Source organism: Lepisma saccharinum, chromosome 20 (genome assembly GCF_977018435.1).
Source record: "Lepisma saccharinum chromosome 20, izLepSacc3.1, whole genome shotgun sequence".
Classification (NCBI taxonomy): Eukaryota; Metazoa; Arthropoda; class Insecta; order Zygentoma; family Lepismatidae; genus Lepisma; species Lepisma saccharinum.
In genome coordinates, this window is record NC_139248.1 from 8,877,536 (window position 1) to 8,900,354 (window position 22,819).

A 22,819-nucleotide genomic window follows, 5' to 3' on the forward strand; every position below is an offset into this window, starting at 1 on the left:
ATGTGCGTTGGTACACCTCAATGTTAGCACAATTTGTAGCTCGACACATATTCAAAGGAATAGTCAAGCTCGTGCCAAGTGTTGACCAGCATTTGAAGCATTATTAGCGCAACGATTCGCTGTCTCAAATCACCAAAATCATAAACTTTCCATTGCACACAACATCTTTAATGAAGCCCCATGCAAAAAAGTCTAATGGTGTCAAATCTGTGGATCTTGGTGGCCAGGTAGTTTCTGCGCATGCGTGACTCAACAGCACGATTGATCGTACAAGTGAACTACTGAAATCTGGGATCGATGGTTGATTGACTGAGCTTCACTATGATTTGTTGGTTGATTTCTTGTTTTAAGTCCACTTTATGCACAGTAAGGCTAATCGGGACTGAACCTACAGTTTAAAGTGGAATCTGAACCACTATGTGCCTCCATCGGGTATCGAACCTGTGACATCTTGATTACAAGGCGACGACGCTACCACTGCACCATCGGGGAGGCCAGCTTCACTACGAGACAATACAAAGAGCAGTTTTCGCATTATAAGCAGTAATTTTTTTATACCTCTAGCCTGGACATCCTGTATATGAAGACTTACATGTGCTTTATATATATATTTCTGGTACATAATATAAGCCTTCATATGTTTACATTTATTGATTGTTTATTGATTTGGTTAATTTTATTTCGCTTTTCTGCCACTTTTGGCTAATCTCAAAGATGAGGATAAGTGATGATGTGATGAAATTGATGAAGAGACACTCACAAAGAACACCCATACCCAGGCCAGGATTCGAACCCGGGACCCCTGGCATCATTGCATGGTCTGCCAACCACTCAACCATGGAGGTCAGCTTCATATATTACGATTATTACAATAAATATAAAAGACCAAGGAGTTAGCTTTGCTTGAATGATGGTAAAAAGGTTAAGTGCTCCCCTGTGCTTAGCACCACGCCATGAAGGCGTATAGGGGGTGTGGGAGTAACGGCTCACACTTTCTTGATCCGGTCGTGAGTGGGGGTGATGTGATCAGCAACATGCCCCTGACCACCTTTACCCCCCAGGGTTCCCCCCAGATACCCATGTTATTCGACGCTGCATGGTCGCTGGGGCCGCTTCCAATGCTTGAATGATGAGAGTACCCGAAAATGTTCCAGACTTCAAATTTGGACACAAACCACTCTGCAAGATGTTTCAAAAACAGGATTAAACCAGAGACCACTGCAGAGAATGGGTTTTTGTTCATTTATTCGTTTCACTCCTCAATATCCGATCATTCAGTTTACCATGTCAATGGGAGGAATTATAATAACAATGACATACAACAACAGCAATCTATTCCAGCCCTGGCCTTGTATTTTTTTAAAAAAAAAACAAACTAATGTGTACGACATGACATGTACAGTGGAACCCCGATTTTACTTCCTTGCTTTTACATTTTTTCACATTAAAAATTCAATTTTCATGGTCACAATAGAAGAAAATGCCATAAAATTTTCCTCGATTTAAAATTTTCCTGCATTTTAAGTTGTTTCACCTTGGTCCCCTGAAAAATATAAAATAGAGATTCCACTATAGTTGGTTCCTACTAACAGAACCATATATTGTTTACACAAAACAGTGCAAGTATAGGTTACGATTGATTGTCATACCCGACTGAAACTCACCCCTCCCAACTGTAACTCTGCCACTGGTACAAAATCTATTAATTTTTCTTCCAGATCATCAAATCCGAAGATAATGGTGGCCTGTCAAGCACCGCAGAAGTAAATATAAAAGTAACGGACATAAACGACAAGAACCCTGTGTTTAAGGATCTTCCGTATGTGTTCAGGATTCGAGAAGGTGAAGGCTCTAAAATAATTGGAAGAGTCCATGCTGTGGATGCTGACGAAGGACAGAATGCAATCGTCTACTACACTGTTCCCGAAGACATCCCGTTTGCAATCGACACCATGACAGGGGAGGTCAGAACAAACAAGGAACTGGATTTCGAGCATCAGAGGGTAGGTTCACACTTAAGAAACAGTGTTGATACAAAACTGATGTACCAGAGAGATTTAGTAGCTCTGTGTAATTCATACAGCACAATTGTGATGCATTCATTTCAACTTTTTATTAAATTAATTAGAAAAGTTTTCACCTTCACTAAGAAGAATTAAAGACAAATTACGCAAAGTAATAGAAAATAATCCGGTCTCGGATATCTCCTATAACGGCTGAGGACCCAACGTCACCCCATCACCGGTTGAAGATCTCCACAGCTCTAGGTAGGATTGTAGGAGGGAGACTGGCAGTGGGGAGATAGGCCAAGGCCCTTTGAGGGCAGCTGTCGTGCCATGGGTTATTAATAGAAAATAATATTTACAAACAATGAAATAATGTCAGTCGAACTGCACCTTGAGCAAAAATACGGTATAAAGAAGCATATTGTGGCGGCACTACTACCTGAGGTGAGTGTACCAGTATCAACCAGTATTAGCAAATAATTGTTTGAATTGAAGGCACGTGCATACCCATGTACTTAAACAATCCTGCCAGTTCCTGTATTTGGGTAAAGTTTTAACATTTTGATATATGTGTAATTTTGAATGTAATTTTAAATATGTACGTTATGGTTTATTTGAAAGAAAAATGGATAATTCCAATACATTTGTAACAGTAATGGTGGGACAGTGTACTCCATGTTTCCAGTAAATTAATGTATCGAGTACCCCTACTGAACAGTAGAGAAGCGTAGTCTTACAAGGGAGGCAAGTGATGTTTCAACAAAACATGTGGTACAATGACATGCTGAGGAGGGGGGGGGGGGGGTAAAGGTTTAGAGCCTCATTGACCCAGTCGCTGGATTTGTCAAAATATCATAATAAAGTGATGGTACTAAAAATAAACCATATGATCCGCAAACGTCACATTTACTTTCAAAATTCCAGGTATCGTTATTCATATGGTAGTAAACGTCTTACATATGCGAACTTTCCGCATAGGACTAAAGGGGTACGGAATTTCTTATTGATTAGTACCTTTATTTGTTCATTATTATTTAATGTTGGCAAACGGTGACCAAACCGATTTAGGTAAAAGAAATGGGACTCATTTGTTTATTTTACGCTGCGTGATTGTAATTTAGGATTTGTGGGTACCCTAAAAACGGCATTCGGAGTAACTTAAACATTAAAATAAAAAGTTAAACACAAACATTAAAAATTTCATTTCAAACCAAAAAAACACATGCATAGACGATGTACTCACCACAATAAATTCCAAACGCTTGGTCCATTGGAAGAATGTGACCCTTAGTGATGATATTCATACTCGATTCTTCTTCTCTTCTCTAGAAAATGTTTAACCTTTTGGATTCCAAGCGTCTCGATCGAGATACCTAAAAGTAACCATCACAGTCCCAAGCGTCTCGATCGAGATGCTGTGTCAAGGTCGTAGTTTTAACGTTATAACTTTTCTATTTTTGGCTAGAATTTCGATTTTTTTTTATATTGTTCCTAACACATGTATTTAACAGAAATGTTTCTTGCACCTTTTTTTTCTTCATAAAAATGGAGGTGAAAAGGCGGGAAAAGGGACTTCTCTTTTGGGTCTCTTTTCAAGGGAAAATATAAATTTCAAACATTTCAACAATTTTTTAAAATAATTTTTTGGGGTTTTCTCCCTTCCCCCTCCATATATACGCCAAATTTGCATAAATTTTGCATTTTGTGCATTTTGACATTTTTTTTCGGGGGGGAGCGGGGGAACGCCATTTTTTTAAGAAAAGTATTTTTGAGGGGATTTCCCCCCTTTCCCCCTCCATATATACGTCGAATGTGCATAAATTATATGTCGTCTAAATCTGTGATTCATTCTGCGTACAACGGTATATCTTTCATATCTCTAGGGCATTTAGTTTCTGAGCTATAGTCATTTCAAGGTACCGCTGCATTTTGAAGCTTGAATCAGTGGCGTGCCCACCATTCCTTTTGGGGGTACAACTCAAGTTACATTGGTCATACGACAATGATGCAAATATTTTTCTGTTTCTTACATGCCAGCGATAATTTCTATGTGTATTTTGAACTTTTCATATCCTTTTTTTCGGGGGGCAGGGGGGGGAGGGGCGAAACCCCATTTTTTAAAAAAAGTATTTTCAGGGGATTTCCCCCTTTCCCCCTCCATATATACGCCGAATTTGCATAAATTGCATATAGTCTGAATCTCTGGTTCATTCCGCGTACAACGGTGTATCACTCATCTCTCTAGGGCAATTAGTCTCCGATCTACACTCATTTAATTGAAACTCTGCATTTTGCTCAAAATCGGCTCGGGACCGTGAGGCTTACTTGTGAAAATGACCTTGGGACTCAAAAGGTTAAGCACACACTCGTAAAATTTAGTTTCACCCATTTTGAGCAAGTGCTGACAACCTTTCCTGACCCATGCTGTTCCTGGCGAATGTCTTGATACGTTTCAGCGTTGAGAACGATCTTTCAACTGACGCTGTTGTGGCTGGTATAGTCAGAAGTCAGTACTAGCAGACACAGTTTGTGTTGTTCGGGCATCACTTCATGTAATTCGTTGTTTACAATGTACTACACTCTTATAGCGGAAACAATCCCGACAATAGGCAAAGCTGAGCTCGGTGTGCAATAAGGTTTTGTCAAAATGCTGGCTATACAGTTGCATAAGCGATGAAAAGGCAGTTTCTGAAATTGTAGCAGCATACATGCGAAATTTCCCACTATCGACCAATTCAACAAATCTTAGGGCCTTAAGGTTTACAAAACACGAAGACAGTTGGCTTATGATGTTGTCTACAACTTCACAATAGAAATATGGTACTCCTGCAATATCTATTGTCTTTGCATAAATTATGCCAAATTATTCTCGTTTCTTGGTAATGTCACTTTTGACACTTTCAATTTCTTTGAGGCAAAATCCAGTATCCATAGATTTGTTTCCAGCACATTAAATAAATATCCCATCAAGGAAAATATTTCGCTAAACAAGAGAAGAAGAAAGTTGGTTTCGAAACTGTCCAGGAATGCCAAGAAACCACCCGCAGAAGAAATTGTTTCACCGCCCCAGTCTTGTGCATTGCCACTAATGTCCTCAAACATTTAAATTATCTTCACTCTATTTTCGGATGTTTTTTGTACAAGCCGTTCACTGTAGTTCCACCTGGTCTGAACCACTTCAGGTAACATTGCTTTAACTATATCGTCGAGAGCAGCACTTCTTTTTGTCGAATGCGAAAAGAAAGAAGTAAGGCCACTTAACGTTGAGAAAAATACTCTGCATTCACTAATGTTGCTCACTGTTTGAGAAAGTACTAAATTTAAGCAATATGCTAAACAGTGAACAAATATTGCACTTGGGAAAACCTCTCTGGCCCGCGCTTGTGTCCCAGAGAGATCCCCTACCATTACGGCTGCCCCGTCATACGTTTGACACAACAATTTTGATTCCCAGCCAAGATTTCGAAATGTTTCAATGCTCTTTCCACAACTGCAAAGCATCCACACAAGATCACCTTGAAAATCTCTGCAACAACAGAAAGTGATACCAACCTATTCCGTTAATTTTATCCCTCACGGGAAGGAAAGATATATCAGTTTGGAGATAGAAAATACACTATGGAATCAGAATCATTATAGCAGAAAGAGGATGTACATAATATTTAAGTGGCATGCCCAGGGGGGAGGGGGGTTGGTGGGAGACATAACCCCCTTTTGGCCCAGTATTCCTAAGAAAAGGACCGTCAAAGGCAGGAAAATATGACAAAATGAGAACTGACTACTAAAAAAAATCCTGGGAACACCACTTGTGTCCTAATAATAAAACTTAAAACATATTCTTGTGTTCATAATGTGCACAATGTATACGATTTACTTCTATGCTGTGTACAAATATTAATAGATAGTTCCTTTGCAGATAGCATTATTTTCACCCCAAGTTTTATTCAAAAGCCGTCAATTTATTGAATGTAGTTGTAAAATTTGTGAAACAGCTAATTTGAATTACTGTGTAAATAATTTGGCAGTTGCAAACAATGGTAGCGGTCAACATTCTGATGTAATTTGAGCTGGACCGAGCTGGACGCAGGGTGTATACCAAGGTCCGTCGAATCTTCCCTCCCTCCCTTGGTAAACTCTTCACAGGGGTGCAGACATTCCATTTCCTGGAAACATAAATATACTGCTTTTCCGGATTCTCTGGAGTAGCGACGCGCAGAGGGGTAAGCTTGTGGGCGGGGCCAGACTGGGTGGGGAAGGGTGCGGGATGAAAGCAACGAAGTGCTGCGCGGTATAAGGGCTGTAAAGCTAAACGCTTTCTGCTGTCAATTTCTTCTCTTATTCTCAACAATGGCCAGTCAGGCCCGTAGCCAAATATTCTTTGTAGGGGGGGGGGGGGGGGGCGAAGTCAATCCTAGAGGGGGCTTTAATATATTGTGTCGCATTGGCATATATAGCAGGGTACGCAGAGGCACTTGCCCCCTCCCCCAAAAGAGATAAGTAACAGAAACTGCAACAAACAAACAAACAAAAAAACATCAAATAGCAATATTTCGATAATGACCTTTCAAGATTGCCAAAGAATTTGGAATATTGTATAAGTTTAACATAAATAGGCTAATAGGGACTGTATCTACTTGATATTTACAGGTCGATAATGTTAATAGATGATTATTATGTACCAACAGCTTTGGGCCTCTCTGCAGAACTGATTAAGTGAGTCCTTTCAAAATAATGCTTCATAATGATTCCGTCTTAGTTTCCAGTATGTAAGATTTTTACGCACAAAGGAATCTAACGAGAATCCAGCAACACCATTGTGTTGTGTTATGCAAGAAAAATTGAATTAATTAAATATTAATGGTTACATATTATCTACACTTTGATGATTTGTGTAAAAATTTGTAATACATTTTTTTGAACTTGCTAAAACATTAAAACATGGGTCCCTTAGTCCACCACAGACTCTATTTTCTTCAAAGGGGAGACTCTTGCATCACTACACACAACGTTTGCCTATTGGTTACGTTAACCATTTTGCAAAATATTGTGTGAATTGTATTATATTATAGTTGAAATACATGTTTTGACACCTGACAAATAAATAGTAATCCCTTGATTGATTCATGACTTCAGGGATTACAGTGTCATCATTAATATTTCATATTAAGTTTCATAGAGAGAAATTCTTTTAATAGGGCGCAAATAACTTTACGGAGCGCCATGGCATTATCTTTAACATTTTTTACTATAGATCGTTTGGCTCCCAGGGCCGACTCCCGCCGCTCCATAGCTATGGCTCTGAACTTTGACTACAATAATAGGAGAGATTGCGAGCAAAGCGATCAAGAAAATTTTACGAAATGTATTTTTATATGTATAAAATTTGAAATCGAAGGGGGGCAATTGCCCCTCTGTGCCCCTTGCAAGTGCCCTTGGCCGTCTGGAAGAAAAATGCAAGAAACACATTAGAAACTAATTCCATCATGACTACCCAATTGTCCTGCTATTCTTAGATTCTCCTAGTCTAGTTTTTTACTTCAATGTTTGCTTCCCCTAGAATGGACTTCGGTCCAAGGTTGGGGGGGGGGGGGGCAATGCCCTCTGCCCCTGTGGTTGCGGCACTGTTTATGAGTGTCTCTTCATCAATTTCACGTCATCACTCATTGTTGCGATTAGCTAGAAGTGGCAGAAAAGCAACGCTAAGTAACAAAAATTGAATATCCACTCCCTCTTTCTACCACATGAATCACTATTATCAAAAGGTAGACTTGAGAAACAAAAATTTAAGCCTTCGTAATGCCTCTAGCGCAAACTCATCGAAGTCTGCAAATCGTTGAGCTCGTTTCGGATGCTTCTTGCCCGGCGTTTCCAACAGGGATGTTCCATCCTTTCCTCGCGATTGTTTCGCTTCCTTCCGGATATTATAGATGGTGGATTTCTCAATTCCCGTTAGGGCAGCTGTCTCCAAAACACATTCAAGTACTGTTTTACCACCTCGTTCAAAAAGGTTCTCGAACACATTCAACACTATGCGGCGCTCTCCTGAATGCAGAGTTCCCCTAGACTTCCGAGCTGACATGTTTACTACGGAACTACTGTATCAAGAATGAGCAGTCGAGTCGCACCCTCCCGTGGATGCCCCTCCCCTCCGCGCGGTCATTGGACGAGGCGCACACCCTTCAACATGCGCCGAGAACGCGAACGTGTTCTCTTACTCCAGAGAATCCGGGAAAGGAATATAGTCTCCCCATCTTGCCTGAACTCCCAATGTCAATTTTTTTACACATTTTACAATTTGCGAAATCTAAAATAATCGTATTATAAAATTATATATATGGAATTTAGAACAGTGATAATAACTTCTTTTAGTTATTTTATGACTCAGAATTGTTATTATATTTGCAATCTTGTTTACGTGTTAATGAAGACAAATATGTATCTTTCTGCTTTCGGTTGAACTCTGCTATTTTCGAGAATCACGCATGCTCAGGAAGCAGAGCTTTTCGTAGAAGCATTGTGGATGAGTTCCACCCAAATTTCATGCTTTGCCATGTGACTCATTCGGGTGCGTTATTTTCCTGCAGAGCGGCAGCAAGCATTGAGGCTGGTGCTTGCTACAGAGCTGCTGAGGGAGTTTGCAGCCATAATTTTTTGTGAAATCGAGTGCGATGGAAACTAAATAAGGCTAAAACATTAAGTACATTAAATGATATTCGAATAATGCAAGCAGTGCTTGCATTGCTTGTACTATATCTTCACCTCTGCTACTGAAGGTTTAATTATTCACCTAAATTATGTGGTAAAAAGACATTTTGATTACTGACAGCAGCTTTAGCTCTTTTGTGTTCTGAAGTTAATGTGAGAAATGACAGAAAATAACAATTGTACTTACAAGTGGTTGAACACCAATTCTTCCTCTCAGCATTCCAGAACTGATTCTAGTCCCTTTTCTCATGCATTTCCTGGAATCAAAACAAATATTTGAGTGGTAAAAAAAATGTAGGTTGTTCTTTTTAATCCTATTTTAATACTATAGTTTCTGGACATTACTGAAGAAGGAAGCAAAACTGGTTCCCAAATGTTGGTACCAATATTTCGAGTTCGGTCGCTTGTTAGTTTAATTGATTGAAATTAAAATTCCATGTGCGCTAGCATTTCAGTTACTTGCACCCATTACATTACTCGTTCTCATCTCTTCCATGGATGTATTGACTACAGGTATACAATTCATAAATGACAATACTGCCATTTCACTATACCATAAACAGGTAGTATGGCTTTAGCATATAAACAATATTCCTACATGCAACATTTCTACCAATGGGATCAACAATAGTATTTCTCACAATTCACATGCATTTGTTTACACCGATTTTCTTCTTGAAGTTGATAGAATGGGTCTTATGGATTAAAAGACGATTGCTCTTCAATTAAAACTGTTGTAGTCCTCATGAAAACTAATCAATGTCTTGAAGATTAGGCACACACAGGAGATGTACTACGTAGAAATTTTCAGTGAAAAATGCAGGCTCGACTAGGACTCTGTGGCATACCGTGCCATTGCTCTAACCACTGAGCTACCAAGCCGGCCTGGCCTGGCCTGATTTTTCGCTATCGCTGTTTTACCTGCGTGGCTACTGCAATGGGAGCTGTTGCCTTTGAAACACAGTAGACTTCTATTTCTACGTAGTACATCTCCTGTGTATGCCTAATCTTCAATTATTAACATCTCAACGCTGGGAGGAACCAGGCAACGTCGAAGTCTACTGTGTATCAAAGTCATAGATCCCGTTGCGGTAGCACAGGCAGAGAAGATTTCACACAGGTAAAACAGCAATAGCGAAAAATCAGGCAAGACCAGGCCGGCTCGGTAGCTCAGTGGTTAGAGCAATGGCACGGTATACCAGAGACCCGGGTTCGAGTCCTGGTCGAGCCTGCATTTTTAGCTGAAAATTTCTACATAATCAATCTGTGTTTGTAAAACAAAAAACACACATTCGAGATCTAAAATATCCACATCTATAATAAAAAATGAGGGTGTGAATCCAGGTGCCAGAGCCTTGTTAGCCTGCAACAATGGAAGAAAGATTGACTCTCAAGAAGTTTCAGATTGACCTCAACCTAAGTTTGATAGTTCTCATAGACAAGGAAGATCCAATCATCTAAAATAGTATCATAACTTTCCTTATTTGTACAGAGAGATGCCCAAGTATTGCTTGGCAAACTGTCTGACTATTTACATTAATTTTTGTTTTGCATCCTGTGTGTTTTAATGACTGGCTCTTTACATGAAGTAGAGCAGAGATTTTCAGAAGTTCGTCATTTTGTTTCAATTCTTAAATCACTCATTGCACAAAACAAGAGAAATAAACAAGGTGATGGTCAATTTATTTGGTAATACTTATGCATCCCAGTGTACATACACATATTAAATATGTCTTATTCGCATGCAAAACAGTCTGTACTGATTGTAAGAAATTAAATTGTATTTATCATATGATAGTTGTAAACAGAATTTGAAATGTTTCTGCCGTCCTTTTATATTATTGAAATGCCCTTTTCCCTCAGGAATATAGGTTCGTTGTGACTGCAAGGGATGGTGCTCCTGATCCAAGAATTGCCACTGCAACTGTTACAGTAGAAGTAATGGACGCTGATGATGAACAGCCAATATTTCATCTCATGAGTTACGAGAGCAGAGTACCCGAAAATGTTCCGGACTATATGGTGGTCCAAGTCAAGGTACTGCCTTTGTTTTATGGCGACTGAATATTCATTTGCTTGTAATTATCATCTTCAGTCTTCACAGTTTAAACATGAAAGAGACATAGTGACAAATCAGGGCTATAAGCTGGGTGGCTAAAATCCTATTTTTTCATGGCCAGTGCATCCTGAATGCTTTTGATGACATGTAGAAGGAAAGTGTCATGAAGAATAATCACTTCAGTGCTCGATGTGGAAATTTAATTCCCATCTAGGGGGATGCTTGGTCTAGTTTGGGAATAGGAGGTGGGGATGCTTGTATGGACCAACATGGCGGGGGGGGGGGGGGTGCTTAGCAAATTATCCTAACAGGATGCTTCATGAAAATTTTCTTAATTATGGGATAGCATCTCCACTTTGACTATTGGTAGTAAGTTTTGTTTATTGAGAAAACCAGTGTTACATTGCAGAGGAGGTTGTAAAGTTTTAATTTTATTTCACACAAGAAAATGTCTTACGTCTTGTGTTGGAAATATATTATTATTCACTACCGATAAAGTACCAATATAAAATTTACCAATACCAATAAACAATATTCTACTGATATAAAATTCCAAGTGGTTCATTGACCTATTTAGTGAATTTATTAACAAATGAACCAATCTTTTGCAATGGAAAAAAAAAGCTACATACAGTAAAACCTCATTAATCTGGATCCCGATAAGCTGGACTTTGCTTAGTCAGGACAGACAAAGAAAACAGAATGCAAGGTTTTAAATGTGGATAGAAGTCAACAAGAGAACTTCCCAAAGAAAAGGCAGTCAACAACTGATGAAATTCTGTTTCCCGCAGACTTTGTACTGTTACTGTATAGTGTATTTAGGCCTATGCCCTTTAAATACACCATAATAAATGTGTTTTGTTGCTATAAACTGAGTTTTAATGCACATTCTCCGGTTCTTTTAGGTTATTTCAGTTAATCCGGATTTTCGTTAAACCGGTCAACTTATCCCCCCATTAGTCCAGATTAACGAGGTTTTACTGTATTTAGTTATTTATTTAAAAATGTACAGAATGGAGATTATATGTTTATATCCATAAAAAATTATAACAAAATGGCACAACATTGCACTGAATTGTAAAATACTTATAGATATATCAGATCAGTAAAATACTGATAGAGTACCAATTAATCTGTTCTATCCCTATTATTCACTGTATATTTATAAACAGCACATTATTATTTTATTCTAGGTAATGTTTCACAAAATTATTGTTTGTATCATCAGACTTAATGGAGTAGGTAGAAAAACACTTCTGTTGTGTAATACAGTTTCAAGATCATAATTGTTTGTTCTTGACAAAACACACCATGTCACAATTGCCATGTCTTCTGTTTTTATATCACTTTTTTAATCATTTATCACTATATGTTACTACCATAATTGTATATTTTCTTGACTGTTATGAATTTTATCTTTAGGCGGATGATCCAGACACGAATCAAAAAATCACTTACATGATCAAGCAGGGTCCTACGGATCTCTTCTCCATAGACCCAAGAACTGGAGTAATACGGACAGTGAGGGGCCTGGACTATGAGAAGGAAAACCAACACATTCTCGTTGTTGGAACGGCAGAAAACACAAATCCCCTACCTGGAGCAACTACTCGAGTGATTGTAAATGTTGAGGTATGATAAATATTGAGCAAAATTAGTATTAACACCGTAATTGTTTGTTATGATAAATATTAACAATTACAAATTTAGACCAAGAAACAGGGTTTTCAGCTCATATTATTGAGGAGAAGGATGTGATTAAAAAGAAAATGGTTTTGAAAAAGTAGTAGGAGACATAACTAAATGTGTGGGAGGTTACGCTCATTTCAAAATAACACTGAAATAAATTAAATTACGAAAATGGCAGTATATAATCACTACAGAGCTCTCTTTTTCACAAGGGGTGAAGGCAACAACTTTGAAATTTAATCCAAGTAAACAGATCAGGCAACTTTTCAAATCATCTGATGACATTAAATCTGATAAGGTCCTCAGTTTAAAAAAAAATGGTTGGTTCACAGTTGAGTCACTAGGTTCTAGTAAAGTAACATTATTGACAAGATTCATTGTATAACTGTTTCTTTTTTGTTATTGTTAAATACATTTCATTGTTACAATTGTAACATTGATCAAAACTACAAATAAATGTTTGATGATGGGAACAAGTGTTCTCCCACATCAAAAAACACACTTAAATGCTTATAAAAACCATGAACTACAAGAGGAATAATTCTAGAATGGAGGCAATACATATATACAAGAAGAAAGATTCATAAATTAAATTATATAATGTTATATATAAAAATGGATGTATGTGTGTGCGTTTGTTCCGGCATAACTCTTGAATGCCTGGAGCAATTTCAACCAAACTTGGTACACATATCACTTGCAATCTGGAAAGAAATACTGTAGGGGTAAGAAATACTGTAGGGGTAAGACACCCCTAGGGGTAGGGGTGGGAAGGGGGTGACATGTAAAAATAATCGAAAACGACCAATATTAGTGTGGAATCCATAGTTTTTGGGATCGCTAAGATGAATAGTGATGCTACGAATGCTGTTCAACTCCAAGTTCATCTCTTATCGAGGGGAAGGGGGAGGGGCGCAGTGAGAGGGAGTGAAGAATAAAATGTCGAAAATGAACTAAATTAGTGTCGAATCCATAGTTTTCGGAGTCGCTAAGCTTATTGGTGACATTCACGATGACATTTGAGAGAGAGAGAGAGAGAGAGAGAGAGAGAGAGAGAGAGAGAGAGAGAGAGAGAGAGAGAGAGAGAGAGAGAGAGACAAACAAACAAACTTGCTTTTTCAATCTCGATCAACAAATCACAGAGGCAATGCAGAGTGGATTTAAGATCAACATGTTTCTCCCATGGACAACTTTAACAGAAGATTGCGATAAATAAATGCCTGGGCAACACCAGGCAATCAGCTAGTATGATTATAATTGAAAAGCATATTTTAATAAGTCCTTTTGTATTAAAAAAATATATATTTGGGCAAGCAGAATTAAAAATGCATTAATAAGAAACTATGTGCAAAATTCTTGCTATGAGCTGAAGCACACACTTTTCTGCAGGAATGGAGTTTGTTGGAAATTTTTACTGGCACCAATAAAAAAAATTACCAATACTAAAAACCAATATTTTACTGATTTGAAATAAAATTGCAAATGTCCTTGAAGGATGTGGACTGCTCATTAACCTCCTTAATTAATGTACAAAAACCAGTTAGCTGCAATGGGCTTTGTTTTGACATTTACTTTATGAAACCATAATGTACAGTCAACAGCAAAGATAATGGGAGGCAAATTGCCCATCGTTATTTTCATTACTTTTTATTCTACATCCTGTTTTGTTTTAAGGAATGAAATTATGTTGGTGCCAAACATGCATTGCCCTCTGCTTATTGACGTCATTATTTCAATTCATTATCATCACATTGTGTAATAGAGACCGAATGAAAATGGTGATGGACAATTCACCTACTGTTGCTTTTGCTGTTGGGTGTACAAATTATATGTCTATCTTCAAAAAGTAATACAAATGAAAGAATTTTACACTGAATTTCAGCCTTCCTCTATGTATATACATAAACTAAAATACAGATATACCAATATTGGCTGCTGGTAGTATACCAATATCGTCAGGATAAAGAAATCAAACTTGCAATTCTCTGCTCATGTAACTTTTATTCTTTACTCTGAATACACAAAGCTGAACTTTCCAATACATCAGAGAAGAGTGCTATCATTGCATACTTATTTTAACAAGAATTTATTTTGTAAAGTTTACTCTTTGATAACTGAAGTTCAAAATTGCTTCAGTATTATATTAGGTGCATCCAGAAAGTAAGTTTCCCTGGGGTCATGCACAAAAATTCAATAATATATTGCCACAGATACAGCACTTGTCCAGTTACTTGTCAACATAATTCCCGGAATTCAGGCACTTGTCATAGCGTGGGACCAACATCTTTATACCTGCGTCGTAGAAGTCCGCAGCCTGGGCGGTGAAGCACTGTGTGACAGCCGTCTGAACCTCTTTGTCGCTGTGAAAATGTTGACCGGACAGGAACTTTCTGGGGTGCTGTATGCCCCCTGTGATGATCCAGTTGAGAAAATAGTCATCATCATGGTAACCTGGCATGGCATTTTCCTTTGTGTTCGGGAATCAGTTGTTTCGGCTCTCACCGGGCACACAATTTCCGGAACAAGAGGCATATGGTAACAATGTCGTGCAACAACGACCGCAAAATCTGTGGGAAATGGCTGCTGAGTTCTGTGATCATGATGCGACGATCCTCCAATATGTGCTGCTGCACCTGCTTCACAAGCTCGTGCATAACAGCCGATGGCTGCCCAGTGCTCTCGTCGTCATGCACATTTTGCCGGCCTTCAGTAAATGTCCTGCACCAACGACGCACCATCTGCTTGCTCATGACGTCTGGCCCATACACCTGGCACAGCTGACGATGAATTTTGTGCGTTCAAGAACTTGATCACCAAACGAACCTCGCACACGGCGGAAGATGGAATAAGAGTCGCCATGTTTCATCGCTTCCGCGAAGCTACTGAGGACTTTTGGGAGGCATCTTGTAGGACATTCACTAGCCAGGGCATGTACGAGGTGCATTCAAGTTCTAAGGTCTCCAATTTTTTCTTTCATAAACAACACACAGCAGAGATGAAACTTCATTCACTTCTCAACATAGTCTCCCTCTAGACGTACACACTTTTCACAATGTCGACGCCATGATTGCATGGCCACTGCGAACGCTTCTTTATGGGTCTGCTTGCCTCACTGGAAAATTGCCGATGCAATAGCAGCACGAGAGGAAAATGTGCGGCCCCGGAGAAAATTCTTCAGCGTTGAGAAAAGCCAAAAATCACTAGGTGCAAGGTCAGAGGAGTATGGATGGCGCATGTGATTCACTTCAAATTTGTTTTCCATGAAGAGCGGCTAAACAATTTCCGTCCAATGAGGAGGTGCGTTGTCCTGATGAAAGAACACAGCTTTAGCCATTTCCGGCCATTTCTTTGGCAATGCTGGAAGCAACTTGTCCTCAAATCAGTTTCATAGTTTGTACCCATCATTGTGGTACCCTCAGGGTAGCAATGCATGAGCATAACGCCTTCGCTGTCCAAAAATAGCCTGATAGCCTGATAGCATCAAGAATGGATGCTTCTTCTCAAACAACTCCCACGTTTATAACTGCTTCCATTAATGAAGAAAAAATAGGAGACCTTAGAACTTGAATGCACCTCGTACCTCTCACATGTGCAAAACCGGTTTCAATACGCATGGCCTGCCACCTGTGGGCAAGTGGGAAACTTACTTTCTGGATGCACCTAATACATATTTATTCCATCTTGCTATGAGATAAATAATAATGCATCTGCTGACTAGGTTAATAAGATGGTCAATGCAATCAATAAATCATTGTCATCACATAATGCCGCTTCATTGGAAATATTCATAATTTGTATTTTCTAACTTATGCTGTTTTATCTGTCTGATTTAATAATTGTGTGAATTTATTATGCAGAGAGCATTCCTGTTCAAAATATTCTACATAGGATGTTTGGTTGATTTCAGGATCGCAACGACATACCTCCAGTATTTACAGCTGTTCCTCGTCCAGTTACACTGGATGATTCAGTTCCCATTGGAACCACAGTAATGACATTGATAGCCTCCGATTCTGATGGGACTTCTCCCGGAAACAAGGTGAATATTTACTCTGATCTCGTTCCTTTGAATTTGGTATTACTTCAAAGTTTTTATTGAAATGTTTTACTGGTACCCAGGACTGATTACATAAAAGGGGAGTGTACTAATCATTCAGCTATCTATGAGCTCTTAGTGTTGAAATGTGTAAACATAATTAGAATATCAACACAAATACATATAATTAATTGATGTGGAAATATATAACTTAATATGTTATTACATTTTGGGTTTTTATTAGAGTATTGGTATCAGAAAGTATTAGTTGATTTTAATTACCAATATTGGCCAATACTTTCCTGGCATTTTGGTATTTCACAGGGCCTGCAAAACTGTCACATGACACTTTTGTGGAGTCTAATTGTCCTGAAAAATATTCAAAATTTGAAGTCTGCATTGATTTTGTACTAATATTATGTGAAAAAAAACCTATTTTATGATTGCCAAACAGGTATTTTTATAGTCTGATGTAATATTTGAATATTTTAAAGAAAACCTCTGGTAAATCAATGCCTGTAATTGGAGAGAAATATTTACCCACTAATATTAATTTATATTTTGAACAACTTTTAATTGTTACAATTTTCAAGCATCTGTATTGTTGGGAATTGGTGAGGGTATTGGTTCTGAATGGTATCAGTTGAGCCCTAGTTTATATGTGACTAAACAAGTTGGAAAAAAAATGTAATTTCAGAAAATTCCCAGCTCAAGTTATAAGTACGTATGTATAAAAATTTAATGTTACAATCTCTAACTACGCATAACATAACAAGATTTATAAAATATTTCAATTTCAGGTTCGATATGAATTAGTGGGAGGAGGCAAGGCCACAAAATACTTCCAAATTGATCCAGATACAGGAGTCATTCAAGTGAGAGACGATCTGAGGAAAGAAACGGACACGGAATATAAGGTAAAATTAGGAATACATGATGGAATTTTTAAGAAATTGTTATGCTTTATTTGATACTGTAATCGTGTTTGATGTAAGGGTTTATTCCAGATGCATGAGATATGCTAGATTGAAAACAAAATGGTCAACATTAGGGATAGGGTTTTAATGCACAATAAAATGCAATAATGCCGTGAAAATCACAAAAATTGTTCTACAAAATTTTCAAAATGCTCTTATATATGTTCATTTCATAAGTTTTGCATTGCAATGTACTGCTATCACCACAAGTATATTGCCACAGCAAAGTGAGCCGACCCCATAGTGGTGTGCTTAGCATGTCGTGCTACGATGCTAGGGGTCTCAGGTTCGAATCCCGACCTGGGCATGGATGTTTGTGTCCTTTCATCAATTTCATCATGTCATCACTCATCCTCATCTTCGCTAATTAGCCAAAAGTGGCACAAAAGGCACAGTAAAATAAAGCAAAGCAGCAAAGTGACTACAACTTGCATCCTAACAATGGCTTAAACCTTGAAAAGCTTCTTTTGATTGATACTAGAGGAACATACTTGAAGTAAACTAAGTAACCGTTGTTTTAAGTATACTTTATTCACATATAGGCTAATCAGGACTGGGCCTACAGTTCCAAACCACTATGTGCCTCCACTGGGTATTGAACCTGGGACCCCTTGATTACAAGGCAAAGACATTACCACTACACCATCGGAGAGACCCATACACTAAGTCACCAACTTGCAAATTATCTGGTACTTCTCCAGTAGAAAAATCTTCTCCAGACAAAACATCAGTAATGGATAATATTCAGCGAACAACTTCCCCCTCAATTCATTGCGCAAAATCATGCTCTGCTACCATATTTTGGGTAAACAGATCAGATCCTGCATTGAAAACATGCCGGGTAAGCATTTTGCATAAAATCTTTGCTGAAGTGATTCAATGTATGATATTTTCATAATATGAGGAAATGCGTACATATAAAATTTCACAAACTTTTCCCTGTAAGAAAACTTCTAAAACATTTTCCTTAACACGTGCAAATCCGTTTGTCCAACTTCATGCCGTTTCTTCCCAAAGTTCACTGCGTGATGCCACCAGGTAGAATATCATCCATTGAGCATAGCATACTATTTATGCTCACGTGCAAGCACATAATGCACTCAATAATTCACCAGTTATGACAGATACAGTCAAACTTCTCAATAACGGACAGGCCTGGGGTGGGGAAATAGATGTCCGTAGGATGTTACACAATAGGATAAGCATATTACAGTATGTACTTTACGAACATAATGTTGTTGACTTCAACTTTTTCCTTTAAAGTCAGTCTTTTGCGTATCTGCGACATTGTAGCAGAAGTAACACACTTCTCAAGATATCCACAAAGAATACTGTCTACTGTCTGCACTTTAAAAAAAGAAATATGTTCGATGTAACATGAAACAATGCACGCTAGTTTGAAATACTGGCCATTGTTGTGTCGAATTCCAGGAATTGCAATCATTTTCTTTCAGGCTGTCTGTTATAAAGAAGTTTTTCTTTTTCATTGAGGAGGTAGTTTTCAGTGTCCGTGTCCGTTATTGAGAAGTAATATTGCCATTAAACCCCATGTATATCTGCTGGGGAATTAAAAAAATCTCCGTAATTTAGAGATGTCCGTTAGGAGAAGTTTTACTGTACTAATATGTGTGTGTTAAAATAGTTTTCTTTTTAAGTGAGCAATGGCCATATTTCTATTCACAGATCGATGTGAAAGCTTATGATCTGGGGGAGCCTCAGTTATCTTCGACAACGTCAGTCAAAGTGTACGTGAGGCATGTTGCCACCGTGCCACCAGACACAGGACTAGGATTTGCCGATCAGTCGTACACTGTCCAGATTCCTGAAAATGCAACAGCAAGGGTGCTTATAAAAACGCTCACCATCATCAACACAAGAGCTCACGATATTTTGCCACTGAGCTGCGAGATTGTGAGTGGGAACGAAGAAGGTAGGTTTGACCATCAGAAAAATAGTGAAGTGGTAGAAGTTTCCAAAATATGGCCAGACAGGGGCAAACAATGCTCATTTTCCCCAATAATAGTGTTGGCCCCTCAAAAAAACATTGTTTCAATTTAAATTTATCATGTTGATGCAATAATTAACATATATTATTGTGGCTGAAATTATATTATATGTGTGAAATGTATAATTTTTCGTTGACTCATTTTCCAAGATGAGGGTGCATGCCCCACCCTTTCCGGACGTTCATGCGAGGCATAATTTGGAAATTTAAAAATGTAGATGATTTTGTGTAGGATGGAAAAGAGTTGGAGTTAAAGCATCTCAAATTATACAGGGTGGTTCAGGAAAGATCATACCAATTGTTTTATGTATAACTCGCATTCTTGACAAGATTGGTACAGAATTGATATAGTTATTCACTATATTTTGTAGGAATTGCACCTTTCCTAGCATAACACTATTAAGCCTTGTGTCCATGTTTAATAAAATACTCAAAATTCTAGGCAGAATTTATTGTAAAATAACACAATATAAACATGATATAACAAATATAAATTCTTTCTTGGAACTTGGAACCAAATTAAAATGAAAATCTGCTTTCCTAACGATGTGATTCAAAAAGTGTTCTCAGCTTCCAGCCAGGGTAATTTGGTGTTAGCACCTATTTCGAGTGCATACATTGCTCTCATTATCAGAGAATGATTTTAGTTCGGTGTCTTAGTCTGAAGATGGTCTGATATAGGGTTGAAACATTACGTGCAAAGTGTTTTATTATGTACTGCCTTGATCAGCATCTTAAGTGTTTTTTCTAACATGAAAACAAGGCATAATTGTGTCTCTGAAAGATAAGATTGAAACATTTCCCCTCCCAACCACAGCTTTTTAGATTATTATGCCTAATATTTTTGAAGATTCAAATGTTCTATCTTTTATCAAGTTTCAAAGGCTCAAGAATATTTTTTAAAGGATAACCCATTAATGCATAAAGTTTACAAACCCCTTTCATGAAATTTTTTTCATGGTTTTGGTATCAGTAGAATTCAAATAAGACACAATATATGATACATTTTTATTTTTACAATGCATGTAAGAGATACAGTGCGTCCGATAAATCGGACACTGTGCACTACAATCACTTCCGTGTGTCCAATAAATCGGACACTGTGCACAATGATCACTTTCATGTTTTGTCTATAAATATCTGTCCAAGGAAAAAGTATTGCTGTTGAAAATATGTAACCAAAATAAAACACTTAAGATCAGTCATGTGCAGTGGCGGATATTGGGTTCCATAACTGGGGGGGGGGGGGGGTTATCATAGTGCGGGTGCAAAAGTGACTAAAAATAACCTCGCCACCACTGGTAAAAGGAAACATTTGGAATAGAAATCAACAAATGTACACACAATTATTATTATTACAGTACAAAACACAGTCGTCCGATATCAGTTTGTATCTGTGTACAACTGGAAATCTGTCCTGTAACCACTACTAGAGCTTTTTTGCCCAGCTCTTGAACCCAAAACGGATCGGCTATCCTCTAATGAACTGTTTTGCATAGTGCCTCCCGTAGTAAGGAATCATACTCTCGTCGATGGAAAGCATTTCGTCCAAACCCCCATGCTGTTTGAAAGATGAGGAAAGTTTCTCCAAATATGGCCGTATCTTGTACAGACGATCGGACTCATCTATTTGTGTATTGTCATTCAAATGAATATTATGCAGAATAGTCTCAAACCGACCATAACGAATGCTTTCAGAAAGTATCGAAGGAGTATCTTTTTCTTTTGACCAAAACATACGTTTGTTTGAATATTTTGCATAACCTGACAACAAGAGACCACCAAGAACAACACGAAGTTCTTTCGTCAAATGAAGATCAAGATTTTTTTGCGAAGCATAAAATTTGGATTGATTTGTTATAAGATTTAGCATGTCCTCATCAAAAAATAAATTATAAAAGTCTAATGGTGATTCACAGTTTCGTGCTTCTTCAGATGGTTCAATAGTACAGCACTCAATTTGTAATTTGAATGAAGGTAGATTTTTCTTTAACAAGGGTCTTGATTTTGTCTGAAGACGTATTCTTTTTTTTGAAGCACCAGTGTTATGTGTAATGGTAGATGTAGACGCTACATTACTGGATGAACCCTCACAATCAACACAACTTCGTATCTTAGTTTGCACCTCACAAACACTCATTAGTGTATTTCGCCCAAAATTGTTTAGATTGGCCGCATGCTCATCATCAGATTTATCACTGTCTTCGTTTGTATCCTTGCCATCCACTGGTGGTGTAACATAAATGAGTTGTTCCTCCTCATCCTCCACATCTTCATTCTCCAAAGTAGTCAAAATTTGATCCACAGTGAGGCTGAAAAGTGTAAAAATGGTATTATAGTTAGATTATAAACAACTCAAATATGCACATGCGCACACACACATGCACGCACACATACACACACTAATGCACAAACATGCACACATTCACACACTAATGCATAAACACGCACACATTCACACACTAATGCATAAACACGCACACATTCACACACTAATGCATAAACACGCACACATACATGCATATATGCATACACACACTAATGCACACGCACACACACACAAACATACACACATACACAAACTAATGCACAAACACGCACACACACACATATATAATACACATATATACATTGACAATGTATAAACATCAAAGATATCGAAAAATTTTCAGGAAATGGAAAATCTGCATAAAGTGTTCAATGTGCACAGAGTCCGATAAATCGGACACGATATTTTCTCTCGCAATAGCAGCTTAGGAATAAAACTAATGCACAAATTATTGTTAGATATTTGATTACTAATGCTTCTTACGCATATTTGTCAAAACACATTTCGGATAAATGTCAACTACTACATATGAATTTTAAATTAGCTTACCCGTTACGCAGAAACGCAGTACAGCTCTCTCTCCATGTTTCACTCCCTTACAATTTGGCGGGAAATTTACAATGTTGCCAAGCACGTGGGGTGATATATGCATCACAGAGGTACCAAAGAACTAGATTTGATAAATATAGCCAATTAAAGTAAAACAGTGTTATAGAAAATGCAAATATGTCGGCATCCGATTAATCGGACACCATGCATTAATGGGTTAAGCCCAGTTAAGTTCAGATAGGCTAATCGGAATTGAACCTACAGTTTAAATTTAGATCCGAACCACTGTGCATATACCTCAATAAGGGATCGAACCGGAGACCCCTTGAGTGAATAGGTTTTTCTTCTCCTTGTTTTTTTTCACTTCACGCCTCATATCTGATTGTTCAGTTTACCATGTCAGGAACTGTGATAATAACATACAATAATAACAATCTCTTCCAGCCCTATTTTTTGAAAACTAT

General features: G+C 38.0%; 1 protein-coding gene across 1 annotated transcript in view; it reads left to right on the forward strand.

Annotated features, from left to right (window-relative positions):
• The window catches only part of Cad99C (cadherin 99C), a 187,935-nt gene that overhangs the window by 147,982 nt on the left and 17,134 nt on the right, over positions 1–22,819 (forward strand). The window contains exons 15-20 of the mRNA XM_083142085.1: positions 1,719–2,003; positions 10,575–10,748; positions 12,193–12,402; positions 16,367–16,498; positions 17,296–17,412; positions 19,156–19,402. Coding sequence (XP_082998211.1) covers positions 1,719–2,003; positions 10,575–10,748; positions 12,193–12,402; positions 16,367–16,498; positions 17,296–17,412; positions 19,156–19,402 — 1,165 coding nt within the window. The remainder of the gene's footprint in view (positions 1–1,718; positions 2,004–10,574; positions 10,749–12,192; positions 12,403–16,366; positions 16,499–17,295; positions 17,413–19,155; positions 19,403–22,819) is intronic.